General features: G+C 42.3%; 1 protein-coding gene across 2 annotated transcripts in view; it reads right to left on the bottom strand.

Moving 5' to 3' along the window:
• The window catches only part of LOC122127192 (protein FAM13A-like), an 85,106-nt gene extending 68,698 nt beyond the window's left edge, over positions 1-16,408 (bottom strand). Inside the window, exon 1 of one of the 2 annotated variants that reach the window (XM_042701803.1) lies at positions 16,317-16,408. In XM_042701803.1, coding sequence (XP_042557737.1) covers positions 16,317-16,345 — 29 coding nt within the window. In that variant the 5' untranslated portion in view covers positions 16,346-16,408. The remainder of the gene's footprint in view (positions 1-16,316) is intronic. The other variant, XM_042701802.1, reaches the window with a different exon arrangement.
• Between the last annotated feature and the right edge of the window lie 1,309 nt (positions 16,409-17,717).

Genomic DNA, 17,717 nt, shown 5'->3' with positions numbered 1-17,717 from the left:
AAAATGATTATGCAACAGGCATTGTCGCCAAAGGGCACAGCATACTGAAAATCCCTTCCTCCGCTCAGCCTGGCACCCTACAACACATCTCTGAGCTATTGTGATGGAATTGCAGTAGAAATCAAACTTGAGGACTACTGTAACAAATTAGATGCAAAGTGAGTAAATAAACAAAGTATGTATCACACACACCCTGACATTTCCTTTAAAAAAAAGCAGACCTCAAAATGGGAGGACACAGAAGAGAAATGTCAACATCTTTAACTTACATGGTTGTATGACTTTCCCATATGTTTTCTGAGGCTTTGAAGTGGATAGGGAATTCAGGAATAAATGCATCAGGGAAAACTGAGTTCTAGGTTTTCTCTCAATCAGACAGTTCATAGAATACAATGACATTAGTATTGTACTCATTTGGTCACTGGAGAGAAGTGATCTTTAACATCTACTTCTGTTAGCTTGTATGTTTTAATAGCTGTTATTCTGATCTCATACACTTTAGAAAATAATCCTGAAACTCCATAAATTTGCTGAATACTTTGTTCATTATTTAGCTACTATATGGAAAATAAGCTAACATAACCACAGGCTTCTTCAAATTACTGGTTCTTAAGTTTATACTTCTCTTTCTCCATATATATATATGTGTTCCATATATGTATATAGAGAGTAGATTGTGGGTGTATGTGTGTGTATTCACACATGTACAGGGCCTTGGGCATGCTAGGCTAATGCTCTATCACCACCTCTAGCCAGACTTTTAAATTTAGGTTTAATTTAATTCAAGTTTTTATCAGTTTTTAAAATTAAAATGTACACCTTGACATTTCTGAATTGAAAACAAAGCATCTAGTTCATTTTTTAAAACTATAGTAAACATCGCGCATGGTTTCTCAAATAATGTAAATAATGGTAAGTGTTCCAACAAGCCTTCTCTGGCTACACATAGAACATCCTATAGAACAGTATTGAAACAGGCAAAAAAAAAAAAAGAATCCCAAGGATGCCTCAATCCTCCTCCTACCTGTAGTAAGCCACCAAAAATGCAAATAAATACCTCAAATAGAAAAGTGACAAAAGACTTCCATCTTCCTGTGAACTAAAAGGAAAATAAATTTTGGATTAATATAATTTCTGTTAATAGACCGTGTCAATTGTAGTAAACTTCTGTCACAAGTTTTGCTGATTCATCCTCATCCTATTAGCTCATGATGGATTCAAGTTAACAAAACACTGCTTGTGTGTGTGTGTGTGTGTGTGTGTGTGTGTGTATGCAGGTCCTGAGGCTTGAACTCAGGCCTGGGCACTGTCCCTGAGCATAGATCTAGGCTAGCACTCGACTACTTGAACCACAAACCACAGTTCCACATCCGTTTTTACTTGTTTTTATTTTTTTGGTGGTTAGTGGGACTTTCCCATGGGGCCAGCTCCAAACTGTGATGCTCAGGTCTCAGTTTCCTGAGATTACAGGCATAAGCCACAGGCGCCACCTGGCTAAAAAACTATTTCTTTAAGGAGACCATCAACGGAGGTTTTCTGTATTTTTTTTGCAAATGAGCCTAAGACAAGTCAGTCAGCAGAGGAAGGTGTTTCTTACTTTAATCTACAAGCCCAATTCAAGCACTCATTTATTATACGTAAACTCTTAAAATGATTACTGCCACAATTATCCCAACCAAGTTAATTGCAGCTCATTTACATGCTGATGAAATATTTCTGTTAAGTGCCAGCCACTTCAGGATCTTTCCCCAGCAATGGAGACAAGCACATTAGTAAAAGAACATTCTTGCCTTTCCTTCTTCTGTAGCTACTCTACTATGTATTTTCTAGTGTGAATAACATGAAAGAACACAAAAAAATTACAAATATAATTTAAGTTCCTCAAACAATACAGAAACAATAGAAAGCTAAATATAAAGATATTTGTTTTTTTTTTAATGTAGAATGAATGCTGTAATTATTTTCTTTTCTTCTTTTTTGGGGACTGGCAGTACTGGGATTTGAGGTTTGAATTCAGGGCCTTGAGCTTGCTTGGCTGATGCTCTTACTGCTGAACCATATTCTAATCCAGTTTTTTGCTGGTTATTTTTAAGATAGCATCTCATTTCTGTCCAGATGCAGGTCTGGGTATGATCTATGTTAGGCATTAAGATATCAGGTATTAGGGGCTGGGAAGGTGGCTTAGTGGTAGAGTGCTTGCCTCACATGCATGAGGCCCTGGGTTTGATTCCTTAGCACCACATAAACAGAAAAGGCTAGACGTGGTGCTGTGGCTCAAGTGGTAGACTGCTAGTCTTGAGCTGAAGAGATCAGCGACAGTGGCCAGGCCCAGAATTCAAGCCCCATAACCAACCAAACAAACAAACAAAAAAAGATATCTAGTATTGCTGGGCATGGTTGGCTATAATCCTAGCTACTTAGGTGGCTGAGATCTGAGGATTGTGCTTTGAAACCAGCGGCAGCAGGAAAGTTGGTGAGATTCTTATGTCCAATTAACCACCAGGAAACAGGAAGTGGATCTGTGGTTCAAGTGGTAGAGCACTGCCTTGAGTGAAAAAGCTCAGGGATAGCATCCAGGCCCTGAGTTCCATCCCTATGACCAAAGGAGGAAAAAAGAAACTCTATTAGGTAGGGCCAATGTGTCCAGCTCTCTGTTAAGAAGATGGTCTTAAAAACTTATCTGTCCAGGCTGGCCTCAAACCTCAATCCTCCCAAATTTAGTCTCTTAAGTAGCTAGTATTACAAGGCACAAGCCACCAGTACTTGGCTTATTTTTCTTTTCTATGACATAACTTTTGTTTCTTTTAATAAAAGACCTCAAAGCAAAGACTGAGTCAGTCTCCTGTATATTTATTTTCTTATGTATTACTGATCAAACGACAAATGCTTGCTTTAGCTGGCAATATTAAACTGGCAGGCAACAAAATCATACTCCAAAGTTACAGTGTAATACATAAATGTGCATGCACGCACACACACATGCGTGCACACACACGTATGCACACACACACACATGCACTCACACACATACATTTGCCCCAGGAGTGGAAAAGATTTAACACTCTAGCTTGGAATACGGCACATAAAATCTGGCATATTATTTTTCATTGTCCCATGATCTGAGTTTACAATCTCAGTCTTGCTCAGCTCTTCCAACGCCCATCTTGCCATAGATATTACTGCTAATAATGCACGAGAGGGTAAGGGATGGGCAGCCTTGGTACGGGCTCATAATGTAGGGGCTGAGGGCAGAGTTTGAACTGAGAGGTTGTGGGGATTCAGCATGGGAGGTAGCTACATTTGAGGAATGTCCTGGTGTCCTGAGATGAAGCCACAGAGGCTGCAGTATTTACCGGAAGTGACGACACCAACCGCCACAGCAGCTCACAGCAGCTTGAGGTTAACTTCAAGTCCATTCCCTGAAGACAATTTTACGAGACTAATTATCAAAATATCTTGTGACGTGTGTTTCCCAAACACAAAAAAACTACATTAAAAAGCACTCAGCATGGCCAACACACTATGCCAAAAGCTACCATGAAAAAACTCATCACGATTTTATGTTACTATAGGAAAAAAATGTCTCCAGGTATATTACTTTCTTTGCTCAGAACAGAATATTAATGCTCACAGATAAAAAAATTTAGCATGAAAAATGAGCGTCCTTACAATAGCACACTTGGTTGCACTTTCTTTTTTTTATTTATTTATTTTTATTTTTATTTTTTTATTTTTTATTTTTGCTTATGTGGTGCTGAGGAATCGAACCCAGGGCCTCTGGCATGCAATGCAAGCGCTCTACCACTGAGCCAACTTCCCAGCCCCTGCACTTTCAATTAGTAATATTTGTATTTTGCTAAGAAGGGCCCCTGGGAGATGATTTTAGACAGCATGTGGCTCTGCGTATGTTCTTTAGTTGATTTGTTTGTATATGTAGCATGTGTGTGAGTGTGAGCAGGTGTGTTCCATCCTTACCCCCTCTATACGGTCACTCACACGGTATTCATTAGGATTGTGGGCCAGATATACACATTAATCACTCCATTTAGACCTTCTGGAAATACAGATTTACTTCCTTGTGCTTCCTCCCTCATTCCTTTTATTCAACTGATGAACAAGAAGGTTCATCCAGGTGATACAGCTAGGGATACATCAATGTTTACAGAGCATCATGGCCAGTCTGCATGCCACTAGCCCCTAACAAGAGCACATGGATTTCATAAGCAACTCGTACCTCATTCAGCACTCAAAGTCCATTATCAATGCATTATGCCTGATAACATGCTAAGGTGATTATTAAAATGAATGAGCAGGATGTCAGGAATGCTTCTGGATAGAAACTCAGCTTGCTTGCTCAACTGGCACTCTATTGCTTGAGCCACACCTCCAGCCCTACTTTTGGCTGGTTAATTGGAGATGGAGTCTAACCAACTTTTCTGTCCCAGTTGGTTTCAAAATGAAATCCTCTGGATTTCAGCCTTCTGAGTAACTAGGATTACAGGTGTGAAGCACTGGTTCACTGCTAATGCATTTGTTTTAAATGGAATAACTCTATTAATTTTTAAATCAATTTACTGGATTATAACTGAAGGCAATTTTAAGGCGAAATGATCAATGATAATTCTGCTCAATAGGACAAAATAAACTTTTGCACAAAATTTACAAATCAGAATGCAAAACATTTGAAATATTTAGTGGTGCTCAACAGATACTATGCTTTTATTACAACCCTCAAGCATCTGCTTACATAAGTTTATATCTGTTCCCAGTTTGCTGTCAAACTCAGTCATCATGATGTCATAAATGCTTTTTGTATCCAAATTCTAAATTGAGCATAACTTGTCATCTTTAAAATTTTAAATTTAGAATGCAGACTGACTTTTAATTCTTAAAAATAAGCCCACGTATTAGGAAAATAAAATGGGAATGTGTTATGAAACTGCACCAATGACAAACTGTAACAATTTGGAATTCATTCCATTTTCTTCTTGGTTGCCTGTATCAACCCCATGTTTCAATTTTTTTTTCCTATTTGCTGACTCCAAATAACAGCTAATTAATTTGCCTTAAAAAAATTCAAATACAACCCTGAGACATTTGGACCATCATTTCACTCACATTACCTAGTCCAGGGCTTGTTATCTTCAGCTATGTGGAATCTGGTTCTACTGGAACTGCCTGCCTGCAGGAGGAATATTTATCAATGAGATCCTACAACAGTGTACACTAAGATACTACAGCTGAAAGTGATTTGGATCAGACTGAGAATAAGATACCTATGTAAGTAGAAACCTATGTAACTTTTTATACTGCTCAAACCTGGTAAATGCATATAAATAAATGATCCCCAGTCTAATTTCTAAACCGATGCTACAGAATGCTATGCTTATCATTTTAATTAGACAGCAAGCTAACTGAAGAATCTTGAAAAGCACAGTGTTTTACATGTCTAAGAAAAACCAAATACTGTTGGGATAATTCCCAGAGTGAGGTATTCAGAATGGATTTTCCATTATTAGATCAAATCACCATTCTATTCAATTTCCTTTGCAATTGTCTGCATAATTGGTCCAATTAGTTCAACTTTCTAATTGGTCAAAATGGCTGTGTACCAAAAAAATTAACATAATTTGCATACTTAGCTACACTCTTTAAATACATTTCCACTGATTCTGAGGTAGAACATTTACCTATTTTTTTCCTACACTCTTCAATATTTTTGTGTGTGTGTCCTATATTGAAAAGTATAGGATACACATACACACAAATGCTAAGGATTGAGTTTCATGCACTGAAGAAAGCAGGAAAGCATTGGATGGAGACTTGAATGACAAGAAGTAAGAAGAGAGAGGAAGTAAGGGACCATGAAAGAACAGAGTTAAGCAAACTTCATTTTCTGGCTCTCAGCATTTTCCTGTGGGAAAATGTGCTAAGGAGAGGAATTTTCTTAGAAGACCGTGAGGAAAGTGAAGTTCACACATTTTCCTTCCTTCCTTCCTTCCTTCCGTCCTTTCTCTCCAAACATAAAGTACTACACGAGATGGAGTCTTTCCAGTTTGGCTACAGTCTGGAGTATCTAGCATGTTCCATGCCAGCTGGGCACTGAGATTTCTTTCTGTTGCCTAGGATTCAGTGTGCCCCCTCACAAAAAAATTCAAGTGAAAAACACCACCATAAAACACCACACACAACCCCTGCTCTTTTTGGAAAGCAAATGTAAAAGTTTCAGATCAACTCAATGCTAAATGTTTGAGGCTGAATTTGGGGGGGAGGGTGGGTGGGTGATATTTTACAATTCCTTTGTCTAGGTCCAGGCAGTTTTATTTTCATGCTTTGTTACTGAGAAAGGAACCCAAACAAAATGAGTACCTTTGCAAGAAGAAATAGATTTTCCTTACTAAAGGATAAACACAAAGAATGGCAGCTGTTAATAGTCACAGGAAGTTGTTATTGTTTTTTCCTCCCAGGACTGGAATTGAACTCATGGATTTACATCATGTGAAGAAGGCAACTGCTCTCTGGAACCAGCAGTCTTCTATTCCTTGTCCCCATGTCCAAAATCCACATCTTTCTTTTGCATGTGACCTTTCCATGACATTGGTTTTAGAGAGGGTAAACCCAAACCTGCACCTCCTTAGGCTCTAGGCCTTCCCCCTGTCCTGGGAGAAAACTTCAGTGGTAACGCCGGGTTCCTGGTGCTCAACCTCAGGGCACTGTGCCTCTGTCCACCATCATTGCCATGCCGGAACCTGCCTCTGCCCATACCTTGCTCCTGGTATTGTCCATGCTTCCTCCACTGCTCTACCTAGGGAATTCTGCACCTTTCATCTCAAGGGCCATCTCATCTGGAAAGCCACAGCCAGCATGCTGGAGAGAGAGCTTCTTTGTGCTGCGGGCTGCAGGCTCACAGCTATGTAGGCACAGGAGTGTGGAATTCACCGATGGTGGAATTCACCAGTGCAGATCTGCTTTTCTCTGCACTGCCAGCACCTGGCTAGGGACCTGTATCACTAAACAGAATCAGCATCATCAAGACTTTTCTGAGTGTTTACAGTACTGGATTAAATATTTGGAAAACACACACTGTTGGTAATTTGCAAAACCAATTATGACAATTAGAAGCACTCCTGGGTATGTATTTTGATGATTTAAAATGATCTCATTTTTTTTCTTAAGAACTTAGCAGGACTGCACCTGGGTTGTGGATTTCCCCTACCACTTTCTTCTCTCCCTCTCTCCCTCTTCCCTCCCTCTTTTCCTTCCTCTTTCTTCCTCCCCCACCTCTCTGTCTTTCTTTCTCTTTCTGCCAGTAGCAAGCTTGAACCCAAAGCCTCTAGCTCTCACTTGGCTTTTTTGCTCAAGGCTAGCATTCTATGACTTAAGCCCTACCTCCACTTCTGGCTCTTTGCTGGTTAATTGGAGACAGGAGTCTCAAGGACTTTCCTGCCTGGGCTGGCTTTGAACTGTGATTCTCAGATCTCAGCCTCCTGAGTAACGAGGATTACAGGCATGAGCCTGTCTTCCATCTTTTCTTAAGGAAAGAAAAATAATGTCTTTGTTTCGATGACACAGTTAGAAGCAGGAGTCCTGTCATTATGCCCGTAACGTAAACACTGCGAGCAGTGTGGAGCAGGAAAGGATACGTTCAGGCAACGGAATATTTGAACACAGTCTTGCCACACTCTATATTTGTTTGTTCTGGCTTCAGAGCAGGGAAAGAAAATTATTTCACTCCACTGAAAACCCAAAGGTTGTTTGGAGCTGGGAAAAAAACAAAACAATGTTTGGTTTTGTCTCAAAATTATTTTCACAGACAGCTGGAAGCTTTCGTTTGTCTTTGAGCTCTTGTTCAGAAAGGCGATGGTTATCATTAATTTAGAGAAGAGTGCTTTAGGGGAGGTAGTTATTTAGAGTATAAAATACAGTAGCAACTTTCTTTTGGGGAGGGTGTAACTGAGTAGATAAGAAAATACATTTAGACCATTAGTAAATAAGTGAATGTGTTTCCAACTCCAGTCACTGAAACATCAAAATAATACATAGATACCTGCAGAAGGGGAGACAGAAACAGTATTTTTGCTAATGTCTTTCAACATTTGCTGTTATTACAAATTTCTTCCACTTTTTTGGTGGCATTTGGGTTCAATTTGGGTTCAATCTCAGAGCATCAAGCTAGGCTGGTACTTTACCACTTAAACAAGACCTCCAGCCTGGATTTTTACCGGTTACATTTAAGATAGGGTCTTAATTCCCATCTGCTTCAAGCTGGGACCACATGAGAATCCCATGGCATCCAGCTCCCTTGCATGGAAATGAAGTCTCAGAACTTCTCTGCCTGGGATGGCCTAGAACCACAGTCCTCTGAGTTTCAACCTCCCATGTGACTTGGGGTGACAGCTGTGTTACTGTCTAGTTAGCTCAAGAACTTTGTCTGCCCAGGCTAAACTTGAACTATTATCTCAGCCTCCCAAGTAGCTAGGATTACAGGCATAAGCCAACATGCTCAGCTCTGCAGTTTTGTTAAGCATCTATTTGTTATTAGAACCATGGAGAGGTACTGCAGATACACACCAGCCAAGAAGATACAGTCCTAAGCCTCACAGAATCCCCAGGAGAGCTGAGAACTGAAACCAGAAGTGTGAGGATTCTTAGAGCAGAAGAGACCGACAGCTTCTATTGACTGAGATCTTACTCTAATCAGCCTGGCTTTTAAGGTGCTGTTCATTTGTAGTCATCGTCCCAGCAGGTGGCTCTTGCCTGCAATTGTAGCTACTCAAGAGGTTGAGATCTGAGGATCTTGGTTCAAAGCCAGACCAGGCAGGAAAGCCAATGAGACTCTTATATCCAATGCACTACCCAAAAAAGCTGGAAGTAGATCTATGGCTCAAGTGGTAGAGTGCTAGCTTTGAGCACAAAAGCTCAGGAATTGTGCCCAGGCCCAGAATTCAAGACCCAGAACCAATACAGAAAACAACAACAACAACAACAAAACCCACACAAAATCTCATTGTCCCATTCAATCCTCAAAGACAGTCTAAGAGGAAGGTATTACTAACTCGATTTTTAGATAATTGAGGAAGGAAGTTGAACTGTAGAAGGCCCCAGAGGCTGACAGGGCTGAGATTTCAGTCCAGTCTCTCTGAAGCCAGCAGCCCACCCCTTCATCTGGAGCATAATGCAGTCTGGCAGGTTAGGTGAGGCTGCACAGGACCAAGGCCTAGAGGGAGGGAACTTCAAGGGTCACGTAGGCATGTGGGGAGAAAGATAACGGATAGCAAGAGAACACACAGAGACAAGAGAATGTGCCTCAAAGTTATGGGAGATGAGCACGTCACCTGTCACACAGGGCCAATGAACGCCACTGGAGATAAAGGGGGGAGGAGTAGTCCTGAGGGTTGGTTAGGTCCAGGAATTGAAAGTGAAGGCAAGTCACATATAAAAATACCACCCATAGCTAGGTACTGGTAGCTCACGCCTATAGTTCTAGCCACTCAGGAGGCCAAGATCTGAGGACCACAGTTGGAAGTCAGCCCAGGCCAGAAAGCCCGTGAGACTTGTCTTGCCTATTAGAACTCCATGCTTTTTGGATAACAACAGACTCTTCTTTAGTAAGCGTATACTAGGAGGAAATTGCTTTGCTTCCCAAATACATACCAGAATGGACTTCACACACCAGTGGTTATTGTTTAAGACATCCTCCTAGAGTGTTTCCCGCTGTTTCTTTGTACAGGACTGAGAGTGATTTGGTTCTGGGGGTTGAGCTTAACTATCTGGAAAATGGAGATGGTTTTTGATGATCTCCAAGGATCCATTTGGCTCTTAAGTGGAGTCTATTTTTTTTTATAACCCCCCAAAGCTATTTACCCATCTATTTATGGCAGCATTACTCACAATGGTCAGCAGTTGGGAACAGCACAAATGTCCAACTGAGGAAATGTGGAGCAACATTTGATCTATTTGTAGATCAGAATATTAGTCACTCATAAAAAAGGGATTAAGTACTGATACCTGTTACAACACAGATGAACTTTGAAACACATCATACTAAGGGAAAGTACTTCACAAAACCTCACAGATAATAGCCGCCACGAAAAACCCAGAGTAGGCAAATCTATAGAAACGAAACGGACTAGGGGCAGCCTGCTGAAATGAGGGTTGATAGCTCAACAATAATTTCTTTATAGATGATGAAAATGTTCTAAAAATAGTGCTGTGTGCTGGTGGCTTACATCTGTAATCCTAGCTACTCAGGCTGTGATTTGAAGATTGAGGTTCAAACCCAGCCAGGGTAAGAAAGTCCGTAAGACTCTTATCTCCAATTAACCACCAGAAAACCGGAAGTGGAGCTATGGCTCAAAGTGGTAGAGAGAAAAAACTCAGGGACAGTGCCCTGGCCTTGTGTTAAAAAAACACTGCTGCACAACTCTGTATATATATTAAAAGCTATTCAATCAGACACTTTAAATAAAGATATAGTATACTAATGATAGATTTAAAAAACCGTCTAAAGTTATTTTTATGTCTTAAGGGAAAGATCAATAAAAGTGCATTAAGAAGCTTTCTTAGAGTACAAACTATTTCTGTGACAACTGATTCTGAGCAGCACATACAGAAAAAGCAGCATGAACAGCTTTGAGAGTTTTAAGACATCTAAATTTGCTCCTGTTTTCAGTGGCTTTTCCCAGAAACCACTGTGGGGAGCACTTCCTAATCAGACAATGCAGAGACAGAGGGCCACCAGGTTCTGTTATCAATGCTTATATTCGTGGAGAATAGGAAGACTGAAAAACCCAAAGAAAGGTAAATAAAGAATGAAAAAGAAAGGAAAAGGAGCCAGTAGAGAGATTTGAACTCAGGTCCTCATACTGGCCGGGCAGTATACTCTACTGCTTAAGCTGCTCACTCAACCTTTTTTTTTTTTATTGTGAGAATACTATACAGAGGGGTTACAATTACATGGGCAAGATAATGAGTACATTTCTTATCAAGCGTTGTAGCCTCCTCCTTTTTTCCCCCTTCCCATCCCTTCCCATCCTCTCCCCCCCCGGCCCCCACCACTGAATCCACACCCCCCCCAAAATTGTAAAGTTCGTTTTCGACATAACTTGTACATCTCATTGTTGCAATGGGTCCACCTGTATCCCTATTTAAACGATTTGTTTTTTCCTTTCCCCTCCACAAATTATACCAATATCAAATACAGTGAAAGCAGGTCACCCAACCTTTTGGCTTTAGTTTTTGTAATTGTTGTTTTGTTTTTTAGATGAAGTATTATATTTTTGCCTAAGGCCAGACTGTAATTTTCCTACCCATATCTCCCACTACATAGCTGGGATTTCTGAGCTATACTATTATGCCTGGCTTGTGTATGAAGATGAGTTTCCCTATCTTTTTGCCTGGGCTGGCATCAGATCATGATCCTCTCAGTCTCTGCCTCCTGAGCAGGTAGGATGACAGGTATGCGCCATTACATCTTGCTAGCACATTACTCTTCTGATCTGGTAGTTTTATTATCTACAAAACAAACACAAAACCCCTTTCATACCCATTAACTGTCAGAACCTCCCCCATAAAATAAGTTCCCCGATGGTGTTGCTTTATTGTCTAGATTATGAACATGACCAGTAAGTGGTCAGGGTCTGGATGCACATGCACTTCCTTTCCTTCCATTTGTCCCACTGCACACGCTGAACGCTTAACACGGTCACTTTCCAATGCAACAGGCAGTGTGATCTTACAACTTGAAAACATCCCCTCTGCACTCCAGATTATCATTTTTATTTGGTGCAATCGGCAAATATTTGGGCTGCACAGATAATGGCACCACCATGCTGGAACATTGGGCTGCACAGATAATGAGGCCACTATGCTGGACCAGGGCCTGCCAAGAACTTGTGTGTTCCCAATGACTTTGCGTTTCTCCCAAATATAGGTCGTTTGGGTGATGAAGGGCAAATTCAGATACCCAACCTCACCCGGGGTTTATCCAGATGAGCTGTGACTTACTAGCCCAGGTGTTAATGGGGAAGAAGGACTCCCAGGGAGGTGAGGAAGGAGGTTGTAGGTAACTTTGCCATAAGCACCAAAATCTCTCTCTTGACCACCACACAGAAGGCTCACATACCAGATCCTCCTTCCCTGGCCGGTTCCAGGTGAACTCCTGTATCATTCCCACATAGTCAAAAGAATCCTCTACAACATCCATGCTTAGAAAGACCTGATAAATTCCACTGGCAAGAAGCTGCAGTGAAATCTTTGAATGTTGGTTAGCTAATACATGCTAATTTGTCTGTAAGTCTTCTTTGAAGAGCCACTACAAGTTGGAATTATACAGCATAGTTTTCCAGATGAAGTAAAAACACAAAACAGGCAATGTCCTTGACATGACCAATTTCAGCTACTGACTTGGGTGCACAGATCTAGGACTGAGCTAGATGTTTTTACAAAGATGTCGAAGCACTGAAACCAAAGGCAGTGAAGTTGGTGATTAGCGCTCAAAGCTTCATCTTTTACTGTTCTCCTCTGTGGGTATGGATGAAGTGAGGGGCTATTGGAAAGTTAATGGAGCCAATCAGAATACTGCTATGAAAGCTGAGTTTTGTCATGGACTTAAGACTTAGAGGTGAGCCTCTGCTTCTTAGCCTGGTCAAGTCTTCCTATGTGCTACCGGATGCAGATCCTCATCTACACATCACTCTGCAGAGGAAAAGCCACAATGGGCTGTGACTCATGCAAAGAACCTCAGGTCTAAGCTAACCTGGGTTCTGATAAAATGGACTATCTCATTAGGGACCCGAGCTTAGCTGAGTCACCTCAGCCAAGTTTTATTTCAATTCTTAACTGTTTCGCTTCCTTTAGTTTGGTTATTATTTTACTTCTTTAAAGGACTTAACTTTTTTTTTTCCCAGAAGAGGAGAATATTTATGTAAGGTTATGCTGTGTGCTGAATCTTATCATTAATTATAAGAAGTAGCACATAAATATTTTAGGATTTAGAGTGGTAAAATTTATGTCGGATCTTTAGTAAAATCCTACCTTTATGTTATTTGTAGTTAACTGTAAAAAATGGGTGCTTTTACACAGAGAGAATTTTCACTATTTCGCTTTGACGGAAGATCATGAATTTCTAAATAGTCAAGTCCATCCTGGAAACTCTGCAAATCACATTACACAGTTAGCACGAAACATGACGGGAGCAAAAGGCTTTATTCCACTCTCTTTATTAAGCCCCTTTGTTATTCTTATCTTAGTTATACATTAGCAGCAACAAAACTTTTACATGCTTTTATAGCATGTGAAGAAAGACTAAAAGGTCATTTATGGACATTAGAAGCTAAGGAGACATGACAGAGAAAACGTGCCTTTGAATATGATCAAACCCTCCTATGAGGTTAAATAAAATACAGGGTAACATTGCCCATCGGGACACACCTCTATTATTACACTAATTATATCACGTATTACCGTAGTTACCACATGATATTGCAATTGACTGGTAATGTGTGTACAACCCTTGGTAGTCAGCAGCAAGGCTTAACTTGTGACTACATGACCTTAGGATGGAGCACTGCTGCCTGAGAGAAATTATTTAACAGTATGGAGAGAGAATGTGTAACAATATTCTAAGTTATTTATTTATTTTTTTGTCAGGTGGTGGGGCTTGAACTCTGGGCTTGGGCGCTGTGCCTGAGTCCTTCAGCTCCAGGGGAGCACTCTACCACTTGAGCCACAGCGCCCCTTCCGGTTTTCTGGTGGTTAATTGGAGATAAGAGTCTCATGAACTTTCCTGCCCAGGCTAGCTTTGAACTGTGAACCTCAGGTCTCAGTCTCCTGAGTAGCCAAGATTACACGTGTGAGCCACCAGCATCTGGCATACTCTAAGTTTTAACACGCAGAACTGATGATCTAGTAAAGAAAACAGCAGTTATGAAAAGAACTCACATAAGGTCACATGAAATCAGCCTCTTGGAGATGCTGAGTGAGATGGAGTTAGATTTTGCCACAGACCAGCTGTCAATGGCTTTGTACAAACTCTAATCATTAACCAGGACTCCCAGCTGGGTTTCTCTTAAGGGTGGAGAGCAGGTTTGGGGGGGCTTGTGAAGACAGACTTTCCTTGCCTGACCCTAGATTGGGATTCTCTCAATGCAGGGAAGGCTGGGTACAGGAAAGGATTGCTTTTAAAAGTAAAATTGCCAGGTAACTCTTAGGTACCCAGAGTAGGAGAAACAGATCTCTCTGCTTCAGTAGAGGGAGCATACATTGCTTTCACTTGTGTTCAAAGCTCTTCTTTTATACTTGTACTTCTAATTCAGTTTGGTGCACAGGAGCAGAATGATTCAGCAGACATACTGTCCTAGCTTGGCAAGCGTCCTTGAAGCAGGTGGGCTGGGAGGGGGGGTGGGGTGGGCGTGGGCAATCAGTGACCCTTATGCCCATGACAAGCATAGGGACCAGCAAACAGCAAAGACTAAAGGAACTGAGATCCGCAGATGCAATTCTATAGGGGCAGGAATGTATTTTGCATAAATGCTTAAATGCACAAGGGATCCTTCATGAAGAGACATAGACACACACACTTGGTCCTTGCATTTAGCAAGTTTATGATCAAAGGTGGCAAAGCCAGACATCCAGAACTTGGGAACAGTGGGTCCCCTTGACCTGGACAGGAACCGGGGATGTGCAAAGAAACAAAAGTGATGATGCAGCATTCTTGAATGCCAATTCAAATCCTTGCTAGATTTATTTCTACTCTGGTTACTGATAATGATTAGCCATGCAAACTAATTTTCAGAAATTATGCTGGCTTTCTCGTTAGCTGTCATCAACCTAATTGTGTAAACAATATTTTGGCAGTGGAATGACTCGTTTTTTAAAGAGTTATTACATTATCAGGTAGCCATGGCTGACTTTAATAATAGCCAATACTCCTATCTAGAATACAACCTACTAAAGACTCTTAAGATCCCACATTATTTTGAAGGGGGAAAAAAGACCCCAACGACCAGCAGGAAATCAAGTCAAGACTCTAGAAATTATACCTGAGTTTGCTTCCTTATGTCTAGACTGTAACACCTAATTAATTAGAAACATTTAAAGCACTTTCTCCTACCTTAAATCATGAAAAGAGATTCTCTGAACACCACATCAGATTCCCATCCCTGTGAATCCATCTGTCAGTGTACAAAAAGCAATTCTGCGGGTTTACCTCAGACTCAGTGTATCTGCGGGAACCATCTCGCAAATTAAAAAAAGGTACTTCGAGATCTTATTTGTATTATTAAGACATAAATGGTAAGGGAAATCTGTACAGCCTAGTTTTTGTTTTTGTCTAACATTTTGTTGAGACATCATATTTCCTGTTTTGTCCTTTATCATCTCCCAAATCCAAGCCTGCACAGGAAGCATGCAGAGGGAATGAACACCACTACACGCCCAGCCACATGATGATGGGACTGGTAAAAGCAGATCTTCAAATCACAAGATTCCACCCTGGACTTCTTAGAAACTGTGAACATGCCTCCGTTTTCTGATTGTGAAATTGGAAGGCTGGCTGGATGCAGTCACCCCAGAGGTGGCTTCCAGCTCCCCATCCCAGAAACATTATTTACTTATCCTTTGCTATCTTCTAACCAGCACCTTCCTCTCCTTTACCTGTCTCTGCTTTAGTCTCCCTCCTGGACCCCAGCTCCCACCTTCTGTCCATCCCAGTTATTATAAGCATGAATAAGCCAAACTGGAATCCTCTGCCCTGCTATTCTTCACATTGGCAGTTTTAAGACAAGTGCCTGCCATGTAAGCAATACATCTAGAATTACTGAAGGGGAAATAGTATCCTTAACATTGGTCTTCACTGATTGTAAGGCACGTATAGGTAGCTGATCCTCGCCTACAAATGGGCCCATCCTGAGACCTTTCCGCCTTCTGACATCTCTCAATCTAAAGTTGCCCTGGACCTGCTCTATAGATCCCTGGGTCTGTGTTACCCCAGGCTGCAGAGATCCTAGCTCCAGAACTGCTTCCATTCACCCAAGGATCTAATCAATAATCAATACAGCAGCCCAGCGAGACAGAGCAGAAACTTGGGGTTCAAGAAAGAAAATTCAGCGAAAGAACAGCCTCACACTGAAGTGTTTCTGGTTCCAGGCGCAGGGGGTTCAACCGACTCCACACTTGTAGTGCCTTCCTGCAAGACGCCAAGTCTGACCAAGTTAAATGGCTTTGCCCGGCTCGGAGCACAGCTCGCCGAGCGGGGAACTTCCTTTTTCTTTCCTTTTCCTTTTTTAAAAGCAAGCAGAGGAGGGCAAGGGCACTACCTTTGCAGAGGCATGATTTCACACGCCATCCTCGCGGGGACCCTTGCGAGGGGGAGTCCCCGGGGCTGTCGGGTCTGGTCTGGCGGTCCGGACGGTGCCCGTGCCCTCCCGGGGTGGAGCTGGCCGGCTGCAGCCGCGCCTCGGGCCGGCGTGCGCCCTGCGCGCCCCGTGCGTCCCGCGCGTCCCCGCGCGCTCAGCCTCCGGGCTGCGGGCTCCGGGCTCGGGGCTGCGGGGCGGGCGCTGCTATTTATCCGCCGCCTCCCTGCGTGTGCACCGCAGTCCACTTTGACCTTTTGTTCCAGGGAAGCAGCTGGGGCCCCAGCCAATCAGCGGAGCGGCTGCCGCGGTGCGGAGGGGCGGCCGCTGCTCCCTGCCCCTCCTCCCTCCCCCTCCCTCCCTCCCTCCCCCTCCCTCCTCCTCCTCCTCCTCCTCCTCCTGCTCCTCCTCCTCCCCCCTCCCTCCCTCCCTCCCCTGGTAACTTGAAACTTTGAGCCTTTCCACAGGCTTGTCAAGTCCTGGGAAGGCAACCAATAAACTACAGCAAGGAGGAGGAGGAGGAGGAGGAAGAGGAGGAGGGGGAGAGGGCGCCGCGCCGCGCTCGTCCCCGCCGGGCCAGCCCCGGCAGGACCTGCACCTCCCCGGGAGACACCGACACCTGTGGGCCAGGACGCTGCACACTTCGCTTTCTTGACATTAAGAAAATAAAAGTCGGCCAACTTGGGCGAGCAGGAGCCCTCCCCACGCTGGCGTCCCAGGCAGGGAGGCCCACTTCAGAAAACGCTAGTTACATTCTTATCTGAAGAGTACCAATAATCCCATTTCTTCTTCATCTTCTTCTTTCTTCTTCTTCCTTCTTCTTCCTCTTCTTCTTCCTCTTCCTCTTCTTCTTCTTCCTCTTCCTCTTCCTCTTCCTCTTCCTCTTCCTCTTCCTCTTCCTCTTCTTCTTCTTCTTCTTCTTCTTCTTCTTCTTCTTCTTCTTCTTCTTCTTCTTCTTCTTCTTCTTCTTCTTCTTCTTCTTCTTCTTTCCTCCTCCTCCTCCTCCTCCTCCTCCTCCTCCTTCTTCTGTATGGAATTTAGAACATGTTTCTAGGAATATAGTTGCTAATCCACAGGTACAAGCATGGCAAAGAATACTACTAGAAAGACGCTTTGGTGATATTTAATTCTTTCATATTACCAAACTTGAAAGCGTTACAAGACAGCTCAGACCACTTCCACTAGTTAAAAAATGGATATATATATATATATATATATATATATATATATATGGAGAGAGAGAGAGAGAAAGTGGGTGCCAGTGACTCATACCTGTAACTACTTACTCAGGAGGCTGAGATCTGAATAGTTCAAAGCCAGCCAGGGCAGAAAAATCCTTGAGATTCTTCTTTATCTCCAATTAAC

The sequence above is a fragment of the Dipodomys spectabilis genome, unplaced genomic scaffold, assembly GCF_019054845.1.
Source record: "Dipodomys spectabilis isolate Male_0828 unplaced genomic scaffold, ASM1905484v1 ptg000297l, whole genome shotgun sequence".
NCBI classification, from domain to species: Eukaryota; Metazoa; Chordata; class Mammalia; order Rodentia; family Heteromyidae; genus Dipodomys; species Dipodomys spectabilis.
Note: the sequence above shows the minus strand (reverse complement) of the source record. Positions and strands in the feature narration are given on the sequence as shown.